This window comes from Sycon ciliatum, chromosome 5, assembly GCF_964019385.1.
Source record: "Sycon ciliatum chromosome 5, ocSycCili1.1, whole genome shotgun sequence".
Lineage (NCBI taxonomy): Eukaryota > Metazoa > Porifera > Calcarea > Leucosolenida > Sycettidae > Sycon > Sycon ciliatum.
The window spans coordinates 922,233-944,207 of record NC_088647.1 but is presented as its reverse complement, the minus strand read 5'-3'; the positions used below and the strand labels follow the sequence as shown (position 1 = coordinate 944,207).

General features: G+C 51.2%; 2 protein-coding genes across 2 annotated transcripts; one reads left to right on the top strand and one right to left on the bottom strand.

The window, feature by feature from the left end:
• Positions 1-447: 447 nt before the first annotated feature.
• Positions 448-7,187, top strand: LOC135817098 (uncharacterized). The gene has a single exon (XM_065330215.1). The coding sequence runs from the start codon at positions 801-803 to the stop codon at positions 6,711-6,713; it is 5,913 nt and encodes a 1,970-aa protein (XP_065186287.1). The 5' UTR covers positions 448-800; the 3' UTR covers positions 6,714-7,187.
• An 8,807-nt stretch (positions 7,188-15,994) lies between these two features.
• LOC135816505 (glycoprotein-N-acetylgalactosamine 3-beta-galactosyltransferase 1-like) lies at positions 15,995-17,664 on the bottom strand. The gene is made up of 2 exons (XM_065329700.1): positions 17,062-17,664; positions 15,995-16,483 (listed from the first exon to the last, which is right to left on the bottom strand). Exons 1-2 carry the CDS (start codon positions 17,662-17,664, stop codon positions 15,995-15,997), a joined length of 1,092 nt encoding a protein of 363 aa, XP_065185772.1.
• Between the last annotated feature and the right edge of the window lie 4,311 nt (positions 17,665-21,975).

Sequence of the window (21,975 nt, the reverse complement as noted above, 5' to 3'; positions counted from 1 at the left end):
GAGAGGTTTCTGGGAGGACTAGGGGATTGACAATAATTGTTGTGATCCTTCTGCGAATCGGAATCGACCATCGCAACCAGACCTTAATCAAGTTAATGTACATGTACATCATTGTACACTTCAAAGTGTGTTGCGTGTCGCACCCCAGCTTTGGATCCCACAAACGCCAATATGACCCCAACAGTACGCTTGTACGTGAAATATAAACCGACATACAAACCGAGGCGAAGCCGAGGTTTGTATGATATAATTAATTATGTACAAGTGTAGACTACTAGTGGTGGGATGTATTATACTTGTGCTGACCTTCATACATTCTCACTCTCTAAAAAGGAGTTTGTATGGTGGTGGTCTATATGGGGTTTGTATGAGGTTTATATGCCCAGTATAAACCGCCAGCATGATGGGCACGTTGACTGGAAGTTTGTATGAAAGGTCAGTGTTGCTGCATGACAGCACTGACTTACGGCACCCTTTTCGTTTGTGCTTTGCCCGATTGGGCACCCACTGTAAAGAGCACGATACAACACTTTTCCATACATGTCCGACTCACTTTCCACACTATTTTTCCTATAATCACACAACTCCCGAGAACAGGGACGGATGAATAAAGAACACCTTCTAACCAACAAGAGAATTAGGAGCTTGTGTCTGTGACGAGGGTTGTGCCACGGGGCACTAGGATCTCACGAAAACATTGGTCCTTCGAGCCGGATTCTCTGCGGAGAGGGTCCGGCATCGCCATACTCGAACCAACCAGAGAGCTGAGGAGCGTCGCGGATCGACGCCACAGCGAACCTATGTACACCACACGGAGTGGCCGTCTGTCTCGTGCACCGACGCGATTCGGAGACGACGACAACGCAGCAGCAGCAGCGGCAGCCCAGGACGACGCCGGCAAGTCAACGCAGATGGCTGACATCGTCAAGACGGAACAAGAGGCTGAGCTAAGTGAAATCACTCGAGGTGGAGCTGGAGAAAGCACCAACCAGTTAGGTCCTGGTCTCCACACACCAAATAATTATATGCCTGTTTGTTCTGCTGTTCGTAATACTAATGTTAGTAGTTCCACGAACGAGTTTGTTCATGAAAGTCATGAAAACAATTTTGAAACATGTAATGCTTCCTCTACAAGTAGGCCGTTTTCATACTCGCACACACGCACCTCACAAATGCATGCAAACAATGATCCCGTACACGCACCACATCATGTTGCTGTAGATTTAGCACCTCACCAGCCGTACGCTGGCCAGTCCTTTTTAGGTTCCGATTTGCATGACACTCACACGCGCTCTGTGACCCCCGCTGTTCCTTTTTTGCCTCATGCACACCAAAAGCGTGTCCAGTACACAAACGACGCGCAGATCGGCGAAAATGCAGGCCTTGCTGCAGCCAGCGCAGGGTACCAAAACGGGAGCAGGTCGATGAGCGCTCGTTCACTCACCACTTCATCAGCAACGTCTTGCAGCAGCCGGCGCTCGCTCCGCTCAATCGACGAACTCGACGCGGAAGCGGAACGTATCGCCGCGGAGGAGCTTGCAGAAGTAGAACGAAAGCTGATCCGCAAGAAGCTAGAACTCCAGAAGAAGTTAAACAGAAACCGGTCAAGCGGCAGCAGTAATGCCAGCGTCCGATCAAGTTCGTCCCGTCGATCACGGGAGACCGGCAACGGATCCGAGCTGACAAGCGCGGATCGCATTAGCCTAGCTGAGCGCGCACAGCGCGCCGAGCGCGCGGAGAGAAACATGGGAGCAGCGCTTGAGGAAGCCAATGGTCAAATCCAGGATCTGTTACTGGACCACCAAGTCCAAGGTGAGCGGGCTTCAGGGAACGAGCCCAATGGCACACGTCCTACCCCTACAAGTGCAAGGCAGTCACACCCCATGAATCTCACCACCCACCATTTCATGGCAAGGCAGTCCACTGCCAAGGACCTGCCTCAGTTCTCTGGACATGCTGACGAGTGGCCAGCATTCATCTTCGCCCTGGAGCACACGACCAGAGAGTGCGGATTCTCGAACGGGGAGAACCTTGGACGACTGCAAAAGGCGCTGCGCGGAAAGGCAAAGGAAGCTGTACAGGGGATGATGACTCTCCCCGACAATGTAGGGGAGGTCATCTCCATCTTGAGGATGAGGTTCGGCCGCCCGGACCAGATTGTCCAGAATCTCATTCTGAAGACGAAATCACAGAGAGGCATGAAGTCGGAGGAGGCCATCGAGGTACTGATTGAAATCAGCGCCCTGTGCCGCAACCTTGTGGCCACTATGCGAAGCACAAAGTGCACCGGCCATCTCTACAACCCTCAATTGGTCAAGGAGCTAGTTGGCAAGCTGTCTGGGGGGCTTCGGATCCAGTGGGGAGAGTACGTGCTTAAAACCGGCACAGACCCGCACCTGGACACCTTCTCTGCCTGGCTTCAACAGAGGGCCAAGGCTGCATGCCTAGTCGCTCAGCCGAGCCCATGTGACGTCACTCATGCCACTCCACGCACAGGCCAAATGTTCACAGTCGTGGAGGCCACCGCCGGTAAGCCACATTGCCTATTCTGCAGCAAAGCTGGGCACACCACAAGTAGCTGCCGTCAGCTAGCCGCGGAGCCACTTAACGCCCGTCGGCAGTTCGTTAGTGACAGACGGCTGTGCTTCCGCTGCCTTGGCGAAGGCCATCTGGCGAGGGTATGCGAGGAGAAGGCCTGCTCGTGTGGCAAACCCCACCATCCGCTACTACACCGCGATGGCCGCGGAAGTGTAGCACCGCTAGGACGCATGTCAGAGACGACATACACCTCGGCAACCCACGTGTCGGAACACAGTGGAAGGGTGCTGCTGAGGGTGATTCCGGTCACGGTACGAAACGGAGACACAGCGGCTGATACATACGCACTCCTGGACGAAGGCTCAACAGTGTCCTTGATTGAAAGCGAACTGGCGGAGGAACTTGGACTTGCAGGACCAACGCGGCCCCTGAGGCTGTCATGGACGGATGGCAAGCAGCACCAGGAGTCCAGCTCCAAGGTAGTAACATTCAGCGTAGCTGGCAGGCAGAGACAGGACAGCTTCACCTTGACAAACGTCCACACTCATGCCAAGTTCAACCTGCCAACACAATCAATCAACCCTCAACGGCTGAAAAACTGCCCCCACCTGGAGGGACTTGAACTACCAACGCTGTCTTGTGCCAAGCCCAGACTCCTAATCGGACAGGATAATTACAGCCTGATCGCACCACGGGTGATCGCGGAGGGCCCTCCAAACGCACCCGTAGCTACACAGACCAAGCTAGGGTGGGTTGTTCATGGCAAAACGATCGCCGACCGCTGCAGAATCGATGAAGGCGTGGTCCTCTCCACCTGGGGTCTCGACAGCGACCTCCATGACCTGGTCCAGCAGTCGTTCGCCCTAGACTCCCTCGGGGTCAAGCCTGCGAAAATCCGCAGCAAGGCTGACGACCGCGCACTCCAGCTGCTAGACACTCTCACCACGCGTACCGGACGCCGGTGGCAAACGGGGCTTCTCTGGCGGGAGGACAACATCACCCTTCCACGGAGCAAGGCAACGGCTGCCCAGCGTCTCGAGCAGCTGGAGAGGCGCCTGCGGAAGGATGACACGCTTGCACAAGGCTACCAGAGCAAGATCGACAGCTATTTGGAACAGGGGTATGCCCGGAAGCTGTCACCTGAGGAGGCCACCCACCAGCCAGAGCGGACATGGTACCTGCCACACTTTGCTGTGTACAACAAAGAGAAAGGCAAGGTGCGACTGGTGTTTGACGCCGCGGCAAAGTCGCATGGAAAGTCTCTAAACGACTTCCTCCTCACCGGCCCCGACCTCCTGACGCCGATCACACAAGTTCTGTACAACTTCCGACTGTATGAGGTTGCCTTTGGTGCAGACATCAAGGAGATGTTCCACCAGGTGAAGATGCGTCCCGAAGACCGTCATGCACAACGCTTCCTCTGGCGCGACATGGATGCAAGCAGACCAGCTGATGTGTACCAGATGGACGTGATGACGTTCGGTGCAGTCTGCTCACCAACCGCCGCCCAGTTTGCGAAGAACATCAATGCGCACGACTTGGCTTCCGGAGATGCGCGAACCGTGACAGCCATAGAGGAGTGCCACTATGTCGACGACTATTTCGACAGCACCCCAACAACCGAGGAAGCTGTAGCACTGACTCGCAAGGTGATGGACGTCCACGAGGGGGGAGGGTTTGTGATCCGTAACTGGGTGAGCAACTCTCCGACGGTCCTCGAGAGCCTTCCATCAGATCTGAGGTCACCAAGAATCGTGAACGTCCACAGCCACGACCTCCCCATCGAGAAGACCCTGGGCCTCCGATGGGACCCTGCGAAGGACACTCTTGGCTTCTCCTGCGGCACGAAGCCAGATCCAAAGGCACCAGTCACGAAGCGAAGCGTCCTGCGACACACAATGTCGGTATTCGACCCACTCGGCCTGGTGTCCTGCCACTCCATCATCGCACGCATGCTTCTCCAAGACGTGTGGAGAGCTGGCATAGGCTGGGATGATGAACTCCCTGCATCTCTTGCACTGAGATGGACAGATTGGGCTGCAGAGCTAGATCAGGTGGCCACCGTAGAAGTGCCACGGTGCTACACACCGTTGATTGCAGTCGCTACAGACATCCAGCTGCACGTGTTCGCTGACGCAAGCGAGAAAGCATACGGCGCCGCTGCGTACTTGAGAGTAGCGAACCACGGTACTCAGCTGGCAGTGTCCCTAGTTGCAGCGAAGGCACGCGTTGCTCCACTGAAACCGGCCTCGATACCCCGTCTGGAACTCCAGGCTGCGGTCCTCGCCTCGCGCCTATCCTGTACCGTACGGGAGCAGCTGCGTATTTCAATTCCACGGGTCATATTCTGGACAGACTCCAGAACGGTGCTGTTGTGGATACGCTCGGACGCCCGGCAATTCAAACCATTTGTGGCCCACCGGATCGCGGAAATAACAGACACAACAGAAGTAGATCAGTGGCACTGGGTACCGACAAGACTGAACCCAGCCGACGACCTCTCCAGAGGCATCTCTGCCCAGCGCTTGCAGCCGGACGATCGCTGGTTTGGCGGCCCGGACTATTTGAGGCAAGGCGAAGCAGACTGGCCCGCCGAGGAGACTCGTACGCCGGACCCGGATGATCTCGAGCTGAAGCGTGCGTTCAGTGGCGTCCACGCAGCAGCCGAAGACAGCTCAGAGCCACCCAGCCTGAACTCAGCACTACCAGAGATCGAGCGCTTCTCAAGCTGGTGTCGCCTGGTAAGAGCAACCGCCTGGGTGCTACGCTTCACTCGCCACCTGAGACACGGAGGAAGAGACACTGCCAAGCCGTCGCTGACAGTCCCCGAGCTACGAGCCGCGGAGAGTCTTTGGTGGAAAGCTGCACAAGCGGAAGGCTTCCCAGAAGAACTCGCCGCGCTCCGCAATGGCAAGCCAGTCAACAAGGACAGCCGCCTGGTCCAGATGACACCCTTCATCGACGACAATGGCATCATGCGCTCCGACAGCCGCGTACGGCACGCAAAGGTTGAAAACAAGAACCTGCGCCAACCTGTCTTGCTCCCGCCGAAGCACGCCTTCACTAGGCTGCTCATACAGCAACACCATGTCTGGTCGTTACATCAAGGACAGGATCGCGTAGTGAACGAGCTGCGTCAGAAGTACTGGGTACCCGGTATCCGCACAGCGGTAAGAAGCACCTGGAGCGAGTGCCAGCATTGCAAGAATCTCCGTGCCAAGCCGCAGCCACCAATCATGTCGGCCCTGCCAGAGTGCCGCACTGACGCCTTTCAGCGACCCTTCACACGGACAGGACTGGACTACTTCGGCCCGCTGTCTGTCACTGTTGGGCGCAGACATGAGAAGCGGTACGGCGCTCTCTTCACTTGTCTCGCCACCCGAGCCGTTCACGTGGAGCTGGCGCACGACCTGTCCACAGACTCAACGCTGATGGCCATCCGGCGATTCATCAGCAGGCGAGGCTGTCCACTGGTGATCCACTCAGACAACGGAACCAACTTCAAAGGCGCCGCCAAAGAGCTCCGCCAGGCCATTCGTGAGCTGAATGAAGCTCGCATCCAGGACCAGCTTTCTCATGACGGCATTACATGGTCGTTCAACCCGCCGGCGGCACCCCACATGGGCGGAGCCTGGGAGCGGCTCGTTGGATCCATCAAGACCGCACTTCACGCCATCCTCAAAGAGCGCCATCCCAAGGAGGAGACCCTCCTGACCGCACTGGCAGAAGCAGAGGCACTCGTGAACAGTCGACCTCTCACACATGTCAGTCTGGATGCCGCCGATGACGAGGCCTTGACTCCGAACCACTTCCTGATCGGTTCCTCGTGTGCCATTCTTCAAGGAATCGCGCAGGCAGGAGATGTCTCGCTGCGGCGCCAATGGCGCGTTGCGCAAGCCCTTGCAGATATGTTCTGGCGCCGTTGGGTTCGCGAGTACCTTCCAACTCTCGCTCGCCGCACAAAGTGGAACCGCCAAACGAAGCAGCTCGTCGTAAACGACATTGTCATTATCGCGGATGACAACGCACCACGGGGTTCCTGGCCCAAAGGTGTCGTCTCAGCTGTCCATCCAGGCCGCGATGGTGTTGTCCGTGTTGTCGACGTCAAGACCGCATCAGGTAGCGTTTTTCGCCGACCCGCCGCGAAAATTTGTGTACTGGACGTGCGGTCGTAGAGCTGTCATGCCTCCCGCACTTCTGAGCTGCAGCTAGCTGCGCTGTTTTTTTTTCTCTTTTTTTCTTGTTTTCCTTTTTCTTGTTTCGTGCGTCCATGGACCGTCCACCCTTATTTCTACTCGAATAACACGATGGTTGCTAGGTTTTAATACAGTCTTCTTCGCTTTTCTTCTGTTCTTTTTTGCATGTTTATGTTAACTCTCCCACGGTTCGTAACCAGGGGGGAGAATGTTGCTGCATGACAGCACTGACTTACGGCACCCTTTTCGTTTGTGCTTTGCCCGATTGGGCACCCACTGTAAAGAGCACGATACAACACTTTTCCATACATGTCCGACTCACTTTCCACACTATTTTTCCTATAATCACACAACTCCCGAGAACAGGGACGGATGAATAAAGAACACCTTCTAACCAACAAGAGAATTAGGAGCTTGTGTCTGTGACGAGGGTTGTGCCACGGGGCACTAGGATCTCACGAAAACAAGCTCCTAATTCTCTTGTTGGTTAGAAGGTGTTCTCATAAGCAATCATACAGGGCATTGGAAGAGGCGAGAGCGCCAAATATTGGATAGCCGTTGCCTGCTCGAGATGCAATACTGCATACATTGTACATTGTATGGTAGATCTACACAAGCGCAAAACGGCGCGTTCCCAACTACTTACTGAGAACACTAGAGAGTAATACTTGTGTTCTATTCGTACATGTATCTGAAAATTCACTAGCTACCAAGTACACGTGATCATGGTACTTGGTAGAGCCCACACGTACAATCATGTAAGTGATGTAGATCTACACCAGCAGCCGATGATGACTGTGTATCGGCATCTATCGCATCTATCACTGCCTATGTGATCTCCATCATGGTCCCCGTCTGAGACTATACCGAAAGCTTCACAATCATGGTTTTTGACACTTTCCACTTGGGGTCATGAACCCGGGAGTTGACGAGTGCATCTCGGCAACCAATGAAATCACAGACGTCAAGCGGCGACGCGGCACACGTGCACGCTGCGAAGGAGAATGACACACACAGTCTGTCTACGGAATACATGTAGCTCAGAAAAATGCGGGCTTGATATTAAAGCCTTGATACTTTGATAGTATTTAGTGGTATAAATAGAGCATGCGATGTTCTGAGCTCAGCTCAGTGTGTTACTGTACATGATAAAGTCTGTCATAAGGGTCACGTGCAGTATAAGGGTCACGTGCAGTATAAGGGTCACGTGCAGTCAACAAGGGGAGATCGGAGACGAAGTGTTGACTTCGCGCCCTGGCGTGCATACTGCACATACATACTCAACAGTCAACATGCATACCCGAAATGCATGTACATGTACATGTACATAATCATTTTGTATCTACGCAATATTTCCTGATCTTCTTTACTGACATTGTCGCCATTTTGAAGCACTTCCTAAGACTTTCAGATGGATGTACATGTTAGGCATATGCGGATAATGCCGGCAGAACAATTGGCAGAATTCGGTACTTTTTCTGGTAAGTTTCATGCATGTTTGGTATGTGGATAAAGAAATGAAGCAGAATTCGAGCCCCCCCGCTAAGGTTTGTATGGTTCTGCCAATTTCACTGCTTTTCGAGCATTATCCGCACACCCCTAGTACACGTACATGTACATTTGTACATGTGTTTTAGAACGTTTTAATAACCCAATGCCGGGCATGGCACGCCCATCCCTACCAGTACGTGTACAGTCAACTTCGCTTATAACGACACTCGGCGGGGCATCAGAAAAGTGTCGTTATTCACAAAGTGTCGTTATACCCGAAGTCTCATTATAATTATGTATTACAGTTGGATGGGACTTTGCTCTGGGCATGGAAATTATGTCGTTATTCGCGAATAGTCGTTATATCCGCAGTCGTTATTAGCGAAGTTCACTGTATCCCCTTTACACTTGACACCACAATCGACCTTGTGCGACACGGCGCTGCTCACACCATCCTCGCAGGGGACTTCAATGTGCACAATGCCAGGTGGCTTGTAAGCACGAAGACAACTTTAGCCGGTGAGTACATGGAAGAGGTGGCTGTTGGGCACCAGCTCACCCAGCATGTATCCGCTCCCACTCGTGGGCTCAATACTCTAGATCTAATCCTTTCCGACTATCCGGAAACCCGTACCTCCCTGTTACCTCCCCTCGGAAAGTCTGACCACCAGGTTGTACTATGTTCCTTTGTCTCAGCAGCATCCGCTAGGGAGCTTCCCACGTCTAGGCGTGTGTGGCGCTACAACCTTGCTGACTGGAGCCGCCTGAGAGCATTCCTGCGCACCTCAGACTGGGATTCCCTTCTACAGGATGACCCAGAGGAGGCCTGCACAGTGCACACGCCTGACTCAGCAAATTCAGCAGGGCATGGCAATGTTCATCCCAAGCAAAAAAACTTACCGCACGCCCATCGAATCCGACTTGGTGGACACCTGAGTGCAATGCTGCTGTCGCCGCAAAGCAACGAGCTTGGAAGTCGTGGCAGCGGAATCCAGGCTCACAACAGTTGCAACGTACATGTATGTATGCCGATGCCGTGGAACAGAATATTCGCACAATGGCAAGAGCACAAGCTGCCGAACAGATTACACTTATTTTATTTATTAATTTTATTTATTTCTGCACCTCGTGGCATGTCAAGACAGCCAATTGAATTGAGGAGAGGGTGAGACCAACCACGGAAGAAGAGAAAAAAGAAAATGAAGAGCACGTACACAAAGTGGGAAGGGATTAGCAACTTACAAAGCAATGGGATGCTCAGCGAGCTATGCAGCGGAAGTGGTGACTGTGACTTTGTTTACTGGGAGATACTGAAGTGCTGTCTGACGAGGGTACGGAATTTGGGCATATCTGGAGCTTGCCTAACACTGGGAGGCAGTTGGAGCCACGTGGAGTAGGAGGAAAAGAAAGGGGAATTTACGAATAGGGTAGACCTAGCTAGGGGGAGACGAACGCAGCTTCGGGTGGTGCCACCTGAATTGAACCAATTACGGGACTGTAAATGAGCAGGGTGCTGGCCAAGGAAAATTGAATGTGCCAGGGTGCACTTGGAAGCATCAAGGTAATGTTGCAGAGTGGTAGTGGATGCAGCAGCATACAAGTCTAGATTTGAGATACATGTATAACGATCAGTACGAAATATGATTCGCAGTATACGGCGATGGAGAATTTCTAATTTACCTATGTGGGTTTTGTTAATGGTGGACCAGGCAGGGAAGCCGTACGTGAATAGGGGAAGAATGTATGATTTATAAAAATTAATCCGGCAATTTTTGGGCAAATGGGACAAGTGACTTGACATTATGCCGACAGATCGGCATACTTTGGACGACACATGATCAGCATGGTGAGACCAGGAGAGGGCGGAATCTATGACAATGCCAAGGTGTTTATGGTGGGGCGCTACAGAGATAGGGTGCTTCGCACTAAGCTTACAACTGGCTGTCTCAAAGACAAGGAAAGGTGGAGTACCATTAAGCGTGCAGGTGGCTTTGGACACCAGTCTGATATTCCCACACTCATTGATGAGAACAGCAGAGAGCGCCGCACCGCGAAGGAGAAGTTGGAATGTTTTGGGAATTTCTTCTCACAAAAATGCAGTCTTGGAGACAATGACATTGACCCGTCCAGCATTCCAAGAGCCAAGCAACACAACCCACCAGCAACAATTGGCATGATCCGCTTTCGCACTAGCCCTTGGCGGATTCTGCTCGAAAAGGTGGCAGATTCTGCTCGAAAAGCAGTGAAATTGGCAGAGTCATACAAACCTTATGGCGGGCAATTCCTCGAATTCTGCTCCATTTCTTTATCCACATACCAAACATGCATGAAACTTACCAGAAAAAGTACCGAATTCTGCCAATTTTTCTGCCGGCATTATCCGCCAAGGCCTAATTCGCACTGCTGAGGTTCAGAGGGAGCTCCGCAAGCTCCCAGTCAACAAAGCCACTGGTCCAGATAATCTCCCAGCACGGGTTCTTCCAGAGTGTTTTTTTTTTTTTTTTTTTTTTTTTTTTTACTAAGGCCACAGCTTCCAATCATGACATGCAAAGCAGCGGTGCAGCATCGCAGGCATGAATCGTGGACGTGGTGACGGGGTCTGATGTGCTCCACCGACCTAGGGTCTCGGCTTCACTGCACAGCAAACGCGTCGAAAGAAAACGGGGGCTAATAATTATCGGGAGATGGGGGGGGGAAGAAGAGAAGAAGAGAGAGAGAGAGAGAGAGAGAGAGAGAGAGAGAGAGAGAGAGAGAGAGAGAGAGAGAGAGAGAGAGAGAGAGAGAGAGAGAGAGAGAGAGAGAGAGAGAGAGCGAGAGAGCGAGAGAGCGAGGGCGAGAGAGAGAGAGCGAGAGAGAGAGAGAGAGAGAGAGAGAGAGAGAGAGAGAGAGAGAGAGAGAGAGAGAGAGAGAGAGAGAGAGAGAGAGAGAGAGAGAGAGAGAGAGAGAGAGAGAGAGAGAGAGAGAGAGAGAGAGCGAGAGAGCGAGAGAGCGAGAGAGCGAGAGAGCGAGAGAGCGAGAGAGAGAGAGAGAGAGTGAGAGCGAGAGAGAGAGAGAGAGAGAGAGAGAGAGAGAGAGAGAGCTGGGAGATAGAAGAGCACAGTGCTCTTGGTGATGGGGACTGCGAAGGATAGCAGGTTCTGGGATATGTGCATGAGAATCAGAATATTGGTGATGATGGCAGCAGGGTTATAAGGTAAGCAGCTGAACACTAATAAGAACAGGGAAAGCGTTGGCGAGCAGATTCAAAGTGCATCAGTAGCAGAGAGCCAGTCCTGAGCAAGAAGGTGACGGTACACCTTTTTCTTAAAGCTTTGCATGTGAGGCTGGGCGGGTGGGTGGTGGAACAGGTCTGGTGGCAGGGCATTCCATGTTGCAACGGTGCAAGCAGGGAATCCTTGGAGACAGCTATTCCGGGTGTTGGCAGGCAGGTCAGTTGTCATCTGGTATGGATGGGAATCCTGCAGCTGGAGAGACTGACGGGTAGGTCTTGTCTCGGGGGCACGGTGAGTGGCTGGTTTAGGCAGCATCTGCTTCAGAGGGCTGGATGCATCTAGATAGCAGAGCTTGTAGGTATAGGCAAGTGCAGCTACCAGGCGACGGAGTGCCAGGCTAGGGAGCCAAGTACCTGCTCCGATGATGTGGAGGGCCCTTCGCTGGATCTGGTCCAGCTTCTTAAGATGGGACGAGGGTGAGCCCATCCACACTAAGGGGCAATACTCGAGTGTGGGTCGCACAAAGCCGTTGTAGACGCGTTGGCGGCTCTCGGCGTCCAGAATGGGAGACGCTCGCTTCAGGAAGCCAATCCGCTGGTTAGCACGGGAAGCTAGGGAGCGGAGGTGGAAGGAGTAGCTCAGGGTGTCGTCAAAGGTGACTCCCAGGAGTTTCAGCCGACTCTCTTCACTGACCGGTGTGCCGTCAAATGTTGCTCGAGGGAGCTCCCAGGGCTGGCGATGGTGGCCTATAGACATAGCCTGCGTCTTGGAGGGCTCAAATTTGATCCTCCACTTATGTCCCCAACGGGAAAACGCATCAATGCCCTGCTGGAGGAGCTCGGAGCCACAGTCAATGTCAGCTCTTGATGTGAGGCAGTGGAAGAGAGTGGTGTCGTCAGCGTAGGCTGCTAGCTCCATACCTGGTGGGAGGTGGTCCTCGCCATCATTGGTGTAGAGGATGTACAGGGTGGGGCCAAGGATACTGCCCTGCGGCACGCCAGCTTTGGTCGGGTACGGACTGGAAAGTTCACCTCCAACTGCAACCCTCAAGTGACGATCAGTCAGGTAATCCCTCAGCCAAGCGAGAAGTGGACGTGTGCGAAAGAGCTTGCACCCCCTCTGACTAAGCTTTTTGCCCTCTGCCTACGCTGCTCGCATCATCCTGACCCCTGGAAGACGGCACACGTCGTGCCTATCCACAAGCGCGCTTCCAAAGCAGCAGTAAGACATTACCGACCTGTTTCCCTTCTGAGCATTTTGTCAAAGATTATGGAGACTATCATCAACAGGCAAATTGTCAATCACCTTGAACGTCATAATGGTCCTATCTCCCAGGCAGTTTGGCTTCCGCCGTGGACTTGGAACTGCCGACCTCCTCACTGCCCTCCATCATGAGTGGTCCGGCATAGTGGGTCGCAATGGAATCGCTCGGCTTGTTGCAGTCGACATAGCTGGTGCTTTCGATAAAGTTTCGCACACTGGTATACTGCATACAGCTGAAATGTCCGGTATTGGCGGGTCAGTTCTGTCTTGGCTTCGCTCCTACCTTCAGGAAAGGAAAATAGGGGCTGTTGTTGGTGGTCAGACCTCCTCGCACTTCCCAATCCAAGCCGGTGTTCCGCAAGGTAGCATCTTATGACCAACGCTCTTCCTTATTATATTATTATGTCAACGACATCTCTGATGGTGTCTCCCCTGAGTGCCAGCTAGCGTCGTACGCAGACGACACAACACTGTACTACCTGATCCGTGCCGATGACGTGTCCCCCGCCACTTTTAACTCACTGCAAGCCTCCCTCGATGAGCTCCAAGCTGTGAGATCGAGATGGAAGGTCCAGTTGGAGCCGACAAAGTGCCAGGGAATGTCGATGACCCGACGATCAACACCCCTCCCACCCTCTTCTCTCAGCTTCGATGGTACCGTGATCAGAGAGGAAACCGATGTTAAGGGGGAAGCTTAAATCAAAATTTCACCAGTTGTAGTCTTCGGAGTGCTGAGTCGAATGGTCGTGGTCCGAGGAAGCTGAGACGCTCCCTTTCTACTTTAATCCCAATCGAACTCGCGCATTTCCACCAAAACTGGGTGACTGCGCCCTACTAGATGGGGATTTGTATGCAAAATGTCACTAAAAGCGCCATGTCGTTCTTATAAAAGCACGGATGACCGCGATTGGCCCATATGTTGTAGTCTTTTGGACGCTGAGTCGACTGGATTTGGTCCGAAAAGGCTGCGATGCAGCGTTCCTCCTTTATTCCCAATCGAACACGGTTGAACAAGTGGTCACGTGCTCCTGCGTACACCAGTTTCCTGGTCACCGTGCCTGCAGGGTACAACTTACTAGCCTGTTTGACCTTTTTTGGGTGCAGTCCTGTCACTCGAATTGAACTCGAGTTGAACCTTGTATTGGTGTGAAAGTTGTCGCCTGCTGGCGTGGCGACCAGGTGATTTGGGCACCCAGGAGCACGTGACCGCTTGTTCAACCATGTTCGATTGGGAATAAAGGAAGAACGCTGCATCGCAGCCTTTTCGAACAAAACCAGTCGACCCAGCGTCCAAAAGAGTACAACATATGGGCCAATCGCGGTCATCCGTGCTTTTATAAGAACGAAATGGTGCTTTTAGTTACATTTTGCATACAAATCCCCATCTAGTAGGGCGCAGTCACCCAGTTTCGGTGGAAGTGCGCGAGTTCGATTGGGATAAAAGCAGGAAGGGAGCGTCTCAGCTTTCTCGGACCAAGGCCATTCGACTCAGCACCCCGAAGACTACAACTGGTGAAATTTTGATTTCAGCCTTAACGTCCCCGTTAAGCTTTTTGGTGTGACCTTCGACCGCAAACTGCTGTTCCGGAGCCATCTCCACCAGGTTGAAGTCAGAGCCAGCCAGCGCCTTGGCTTCTTCAGGAAGGTGTGCCCAGTACTCGATCGCAATGGTCGCCTCAGCGTATACAAAGGCTTCATCCGCCCAACCATGGAATATGCTCCCCTAGTCTGGCAAGGCGCAGCCCGGTCCAACCTTGCGAATCTTGACCGCATCCAGCAACGGTGCATGCGCAGCATTGGCGCTGGGACCATACTCCCAAGCTTATTAGTGCGTCGGCAAGTCTCGGGGTGTGCTACCTGTTCAAGCTGCACTACATTTCCGGTCCAGCCCAGCTGACAGACATGCTGCCACCTGCTCTCCCCTGAGCCCGCCCGCCCCAGAACACGCCACTAACATCAAGTGAAACACTCCCATGCCTTCCAGTTGTCAAACCCACTCCCCGCCACAGGTCCTGCCATCCTACACCGATCCTTCTCGTTCGACCTACTAACAACATGGAATGCTCTACCCTCTGCCATCCTGAACGCTCCCCCATCCAAGGCAGCGCTGCAAGGCTTCAAAGTAGCAGTGTACAAGTACCTCCTCGAGCAAACTTGTGGGACTGCTGTCGACGTGTATACCACAGACTAGCATACTACCTGATGGCCTAACGCTTTCTTCTTTCTTTCTTTTTTACCCCCCCCCCCCCCTGGTGCGCGTTGTGTGCAAGGATACCGAGACCTCTGGTCAGAGGAGTCCACAACGCCCCACCTACACACCTACACAGCTGCGCTAGTGGATACTAGTAGTCATCCCCGACTCAATAGTTGTTTGTTCTGTCAACCCTCAACTTCTGTGTTCTAGTCGTTTCTTCGTTCTCCCTGCATGCAACTTTGTTACCTTTCTTGTTCTTATTTTCGTCTCGAGCCGGGTTTGTGTTCTTTGTAGAAAAACACAAACACGAAAAAACACAATGACTCCCAAACTGCAGACAGACACACCAATACAATCTTGTATCTACATGTACATGTACATTGTAGGCCCACTTGCTAACATCTAGCCCATTAATGACAGTCATTATGTTAGTAAAATGCTGTCGAATCTGATGTTCTCTTTTTTGTGTTGGAAATGCAAAAGCCAGCCCTTGGCGGATTATGCTCCGTAAATTGCTGAATTTTGCTTTCCATTATGCCCAAATTATGCCAGTTATTATGCTACATTGCGGTATGCTGAAATTATGCAAATGATTGACCTGAGAGCATCATACATGTACGTGTACATGGACAGGCCAGTCCATAACACCACATGCCTAAATACGGTAGTGCACGCACACACACACACACACACACACACACACCTTGACCTTGAACCTTGAACGCCCATTGCCGTAGCAATGATAGCGATGGCTTCCTCACGCTGAGGTTCTAAACTCGAAATCTGCAGTATGGCGCATGCCGCTTGAGGTCACCAGGACGACGGAACACTCTGTCACAGCGGTAGTTGGGGCACGGGATGTCTGGGGCTTCCTTCTCGACCCTCTGTCGACAACACTGAAACGAGGTGGATCTCTCCTGCGCTGTGTCATACCAGTCCGCTTCAGACAAACCGATGACAGTAAAGTCCGAGGACACACCATCCCGCCAGCGCTTCTTGGGACCATGTTGCGGGCGTTTGCAGGGCAGTTCGCCGAACAGCATCTGCTTGGGTAGCCGGGTCTCCTTCATCCGTGCAAAATGACCAAGCCACCGCAAGCGCTACTTCATGATCACATCGGCCATGTCGGCGTCCACCCCTGCCAGCTCACTCAGCGAGGCCGACGGCAACCTCTCCTCCACCTCTGCCAGCTCACTCAGCGATGCTGACGACAATCTCTCCTCCCATTGCTCACGACGAGAGATACCGAGAATTGTGCGAATACACTGTTGGTGAAAGGTGTTGAATCGGTGAATATGACCCACTTTGATGGGCCATGTCTCCGCACCGTAGAGAAGAGCAGAAAGGACAATAGCACGATACACCAGCCGCTTGGTGTGGACCGAGAGATGTACGCACTGAAATATCGGAGACCAGAGCACGCCGAACGGCCTGGACGCATACGCCAAACGAGCAGCGAGGTCCGCATCCACCGTTCCGTCAGCAGAGAGCACACTGCCAAGGTACCGGAACCCGTCCACCATGTCAATCCTGCTGTTACCACCGAGTTGAACGGGATCAACTGATTTTCGTTGACCCACCGCCATGCCCTTCGTGCACAGACACACAGACACACAGACACACACAGACACACACACACACACACACAAACACACACGCACACAGACACACACACAGACAGACACACACACACGCAACAAAAGGTACTAAGATTGTTATTCTACTTGCGATCAATGTGATCAGCCCTAGGACTAGTAGGAGTTCAGGTCATCCCACGTAACAAAAACCCATTGTACTAGTAAAATACTGGCCTGTGGTGTGCGGTGCTGGCAAGAAGACCCGAAGTTGAAACAGCCACGTTTTAAAATATGTTTCTAGATGCAGGTGAACTACTAGCAAGTAACGTCTGTTGTACGTGTGTGTGTGGGTGTGTGGGTGTGTGTGTGTGGGGGGGGGGGGGGGGGGGTGTGAGGGGGGGGGGGGGGCGTGACTCTGGATACTGCTAGCTATTTTCGAGTCGCCGAAGATCGCTGGACCATGCGCCAAACGTGTGCAGCTTATAGATAAGATAGTCTAGAGCATACTGCGATTGCGGTGAAATATAATGAAACGAAACCGCCAGTTCAGAGCAGCAGCCGGGTCCCTCGTTTTCCTCGGACTTGCCCACAGAGTACTGCAGCACCCATTTGTACGCAGAACTGGCCACAGCGCCAGGTGTGAGGTGCAGCTCTGGACTGAGGGGCAAGAACCGGCTCCTTGCTGCGTCCCGGCTGTCTGAGATGGCGACTCCAGCTGATTTCAGGCAGATAGATACCAGCATGTCCTCGTTCTCTATACGAGCGTTCGTCATACAGCCTTTTCCAATTTGCTCGTTCAGTTTGCCCAGGGCTGCTCTGTTGAGGACATAACCAGCACCGCCAGATAGCCACTCAATACCTCCACTCTGTAGATGTTTGCCCAAGTAACGTGGCTGCGTGGTATTTGTTGTGTACAGCATGAACTTGAGATTCTCCACCACCGTATAGGTGTCGTCATCACACTTATAGAACCAGTCATATGACCATCGGTACTTCTCGTGCACGTACTTCCACGCTTCGCGAGACTTCGCCACCAGAGCAGGACGTCCCTCTGTCACACCCGGCAGCGATACTCGACCTGAAAGGTTTGTCCTGTCTTCGCCACTAGTCATGAACAGGAGTCTGTCGCATCGCCTGCCCCAGGTCGCCAAGATTGCCGGACCTTTCCTGGCGATCGTACTACTTCCAGTCATTACCCAGCATAGTACGCGAACGTTCAGCACTTTCTGTACCTGCGGGCTGATCTTTTCCTCTTCAGGATGTTCCCTAACTCGGTTTTCGTCTTGGACTCGACTGGATTGCCTCGTTGAAAACGGATTAGAGCTGAAGAAAAGCAGCAACGTGAGGCCAATGCACAGTGGCACCAACGCACGACACTTCTGCTGTGCAGCAAGAAACATTCTCCGCTAAACCCCTCCTCCGCCTGGCGTGGAGCCACGAGTACGGGCTGACGTAACAAGCTACCTACTTTTTGAACCTAGGAATTTCAAAGCTCTTCGCTCGCATCCTCTCGAGCCTGCTCCTACCTAATGTTGTTATGTAGTTTTAGGTTGAATGATAGATTCCACACACTCGCCCCAAGACCAGCGCTTTGACCGAGTGGTTGTGCCTTGTGGGCTTGCCTGCAAATCACATTCACAATGTCCTGAGTACGAGACCCGCGCGCGCTGGCTTAGGTCAGGAGCAGGGAGCGTGTACTGTGCTAGCTAATGCTGTGCCCGGCATGAGCGAACCACTTTACTACATACAGTGAAATGCGCCGACACCCACGCAAAGACACTGCGCGTTTTGAGGGTGTACTTGAGCTACTTTAGTACAATCGTCACGTGACTGTAACCCAGCGCAGTCCGAACTCCGAAGTGCGGAACGTCTGGATCCGTGTCCTTGGTGGCATACATGTACATGTACGGGACGCAGTATACAGTGAGTACATGTATCGTTTATACTGTAAAGTTAAGTGGGTGTAATGTCTACTAATGATATACATGTACTTAGTATTACGCGAGGGCTTCAGGAAGCAAACCACACCAAATTTACAGGGAAATATCGCATGTACATGTACATGTACATGTACATTAGGCCTTGACGGATTATGCTAATATTTTCGTGAAATTATGCTTTTCGCATTGCTGAAAAAAATGCAGAAATATGCTATTTTTATGCTAAAAAGTATCATATTATGCCGCATTATGCTCACATACGCTGCTAATGCATAGTGGTTCTGTGCAAAATAACAGGGGAATTTTTTTGTAGAGGGCGTTGTACTGTAGCAGCAAAAGTTCAACGGGGTGAACACACTGTCCGACCTAGCTACGACCATCACCGATTGTAGCGGACTGGACATGTTATCAAGGGAGTCGTAAACCTACAACTTCCTAGTGCATCTACTTGTACTTGTACTTGTAGAACATGTACAACTGTATGGAATTTGATGGGAGCAGGCAGTATATTCCAATTTTATGCGATTCGTATGCAATTTGCCTCGAATTATGCGATTATTCGATTTTGGTAGGAATTATGCGAAAAATTATGCTAGCATAATCCGTCAAGGCCTAATGTACATGTACATGCACCTAGTAATGATCGAGACTAGAGTGATGATGACAAAACAAATGCTCCTCCAATAAAGTCCACTTCTTCCCAAAACTGAACCAGTGTTGGATGCATCTGGCAGCAGATGTGGCTGAGCGAAATTTCTCGATTTTTGACAGGTGTCTCTGTATGCTGTTGAGCAGACACATGTACATGTATCATTGTCAAAGCTACACACTCCGCGGCGGAGCATGCATGCAACTTCAGCATGCTTTTTCCAGTGTGTACACTAGCCCTTGGCGGATTATACCGGCATAATATTTGGCATAATCTTGGGATTTCGTCAAAAAATTATGCTCCGGCATAATATACGGATTCCAACGTGTAAGGTCGGCATAATCTTTCGGTTTAGAAAAAAAATATGCTTTAATAGGGCATGGCCGTGTGTGTATGCGTGGTTTCTCAATCCTCTATGTACAGCGTGAATACATAGTGGAACCGAGCATAATGATAATAATAATAATAATGACAGTTCGCATTTCACTCATTGCATGAGGTCAACGCATCTGTTAACAATTTCGAGCCAAGCAGCTCTATCAGAAGCAGATTGCACAGCATCCAGAAGCGACAGATTAATGCATTGTAAGTCTTTCTTGACAACGTCGATCCGTCTCAGACGTGGTCGTCCTCGGGGTCGTCGTATGTCTGTTGTGTTGATTTACATTAGGAAGGCTTGGAAAGAGGACGATTCTTCGCCTTCCCTCACTACATGGCCGAACCACAGCAGTCTCCGTTGCCTGCAGACTTGGGATAGTGGGGTCTGCTCGGTTCTGGCATACAGCGCTGTGTTCGAGATTCGTTGTGGGTACGTGATACCAATGATGGGTGAAGCTGCTGGGGAGTATGCTAGGCACAGCAGAAGACATACCAGCCAGAGTGTCTGCTGCAAATCGGGCATTTGCAAGCATTCCATGGAAACGCCACAACCTGAATTCCAGGCTGTTTATGTTTCCTGCCTGATATTGCCTGCCTTGCTGTATAATTGTGCGCTTTGGACCTTATCGCAAACATTAACCGACGTCGTCAATGTATGGCACCGGAAGAACCGAGCATAATTCAGCATAATTCAGAATATTTGTTGGCATTAGGCCTCGACCAAATATGCTAAAAAAAAGCATATTATGCTCGTCGCATATCAGGGAAAACGTCCGTAATATGCCAAAGGCTTAGCAAGATATGCAAAAAGATATGCCAAAACATGCCAAAATATGCTCGACATAAGCAGAAAGTGTAGATCATTTCAGTAAAATTACAACCTTGCAATATTCATTGGCTTCACGGCTATCATGCTTATGGTGCAAATCAAAACACGTGCGGAATAGTATGGCTTGTGTGTGTCCCCAGCAACCGTAGCGATAGTGTGCATCCATGAGGAAATGTAGCAAACGCCTCAACCATTCCAAATTCATCCATAAAAGGCATTTCTGAACGTATTTTGTCCATAATATGAATGTTTTGTCCTTATTTTCTTCAGAATATTTGAATTATATGCTGGCTTCATTCCAATATTCCCTTTGTTGCTCAATATGCCATATATGAACTGTCTCAGAAAATATGCGGAAATATGCGCAAGCATATTTGGTCGAGGCCTAGTTGGCATACATGTAATTGTGGCATAATCAAAAGCATAATTTGAGATTTTGACGATTGGCCGAGCATAGTCCGCCAACGGCTAGTGACAGTAGTGTACACATCATTTTCATGCGCAGTCATGTGCCATGTGTCAGTCATACATGTACATGTACGTGTACATGTACATGTACACGTACATGTTCATGACTTGTACATGACTTGTACACTCACTGATACTTATGCACAGATATACAGCATTCCCTCACTAGTGGGACCATTGTTATTAGGCTAGGGCCTGTTTTGGACTTCCCACCCTAAAAAAAGAATACAAACAAACAAACAAACAACATGTAGTACATGCAAATCTGCTAGTATGGTGAAATTAGTGATGCACCGGATATACAATGTCATCTCGTGATAAACTATAGAAAATCAAAGTGGCAAGTTGTATGAAGTATTTAAAAGAGAGTCGTAAAATACCGGTATTTTACGACTCCTGGAATTTACTCTATGTCACCCTGACCTCGCCCTCGCCGTTTATGGCGCTTCGTCACCATGGTTTCGAAAGCACGCAATACTTGTTTGGTAGGTATTAGCATTCGGAAACTTCAGGAATGTACTGATTCTTTGTACTTCAAATAATGACAGTTGGTACTTTTGCGTTGTTGTTGACAGTTTGATAGGTGCCTGCTGCAGCATTCATTCTGTGTTCTACCTATCCTACTTTACGTCCCTCTTCCGGTCAGAGTTTCCCTGGGTATTTGCGCTTCTATGCTGGTCTGCGTACGGATCAGCTAGTCAGATGAAATGTCAACGGTTGTAAGTATTATTTAGTTTTCGTTTTGTTCGTAAGTCGATTGAGACGGCTGCCGACTTGAAGGACGCTCTACTGTCCGCCAAAGGCTGCTCATAAGAATGCTCTGCCCAAATGGAGAAACAGCTCTCCTTCCTGCTTGTGTCGGAGCTTCACAGGCTGGCCAAGGGCACTAGAGTTCGATTGTCAGCTGCAACGAAAAAATCCGATATGGTGCAACCAATTTTAGCCGTGGCAAAACTGGGAAGCCTTCGGAATGGGTCCCAAAATGACGACGACGGCGACGTGGAACTTGCTCTCGATTGCATCAGCGAGGAAGTGAAAGCAGTGCTGAAGTCTCTTCCCAAATTTTTCTTCTGTTGACGTGTGGAGTAAAACAACGAAGAACATTCTGGCAGATTTTACATTTTATGAATTTATTGGCATACATCGTCCTTGTGTATGGTCGCAGCAAAATGTTTCACATGCATGCAATGAAGGCGTACAAGTCACTCAAGGCGTACAGGTTTTTCGCTGATGGCTTTGT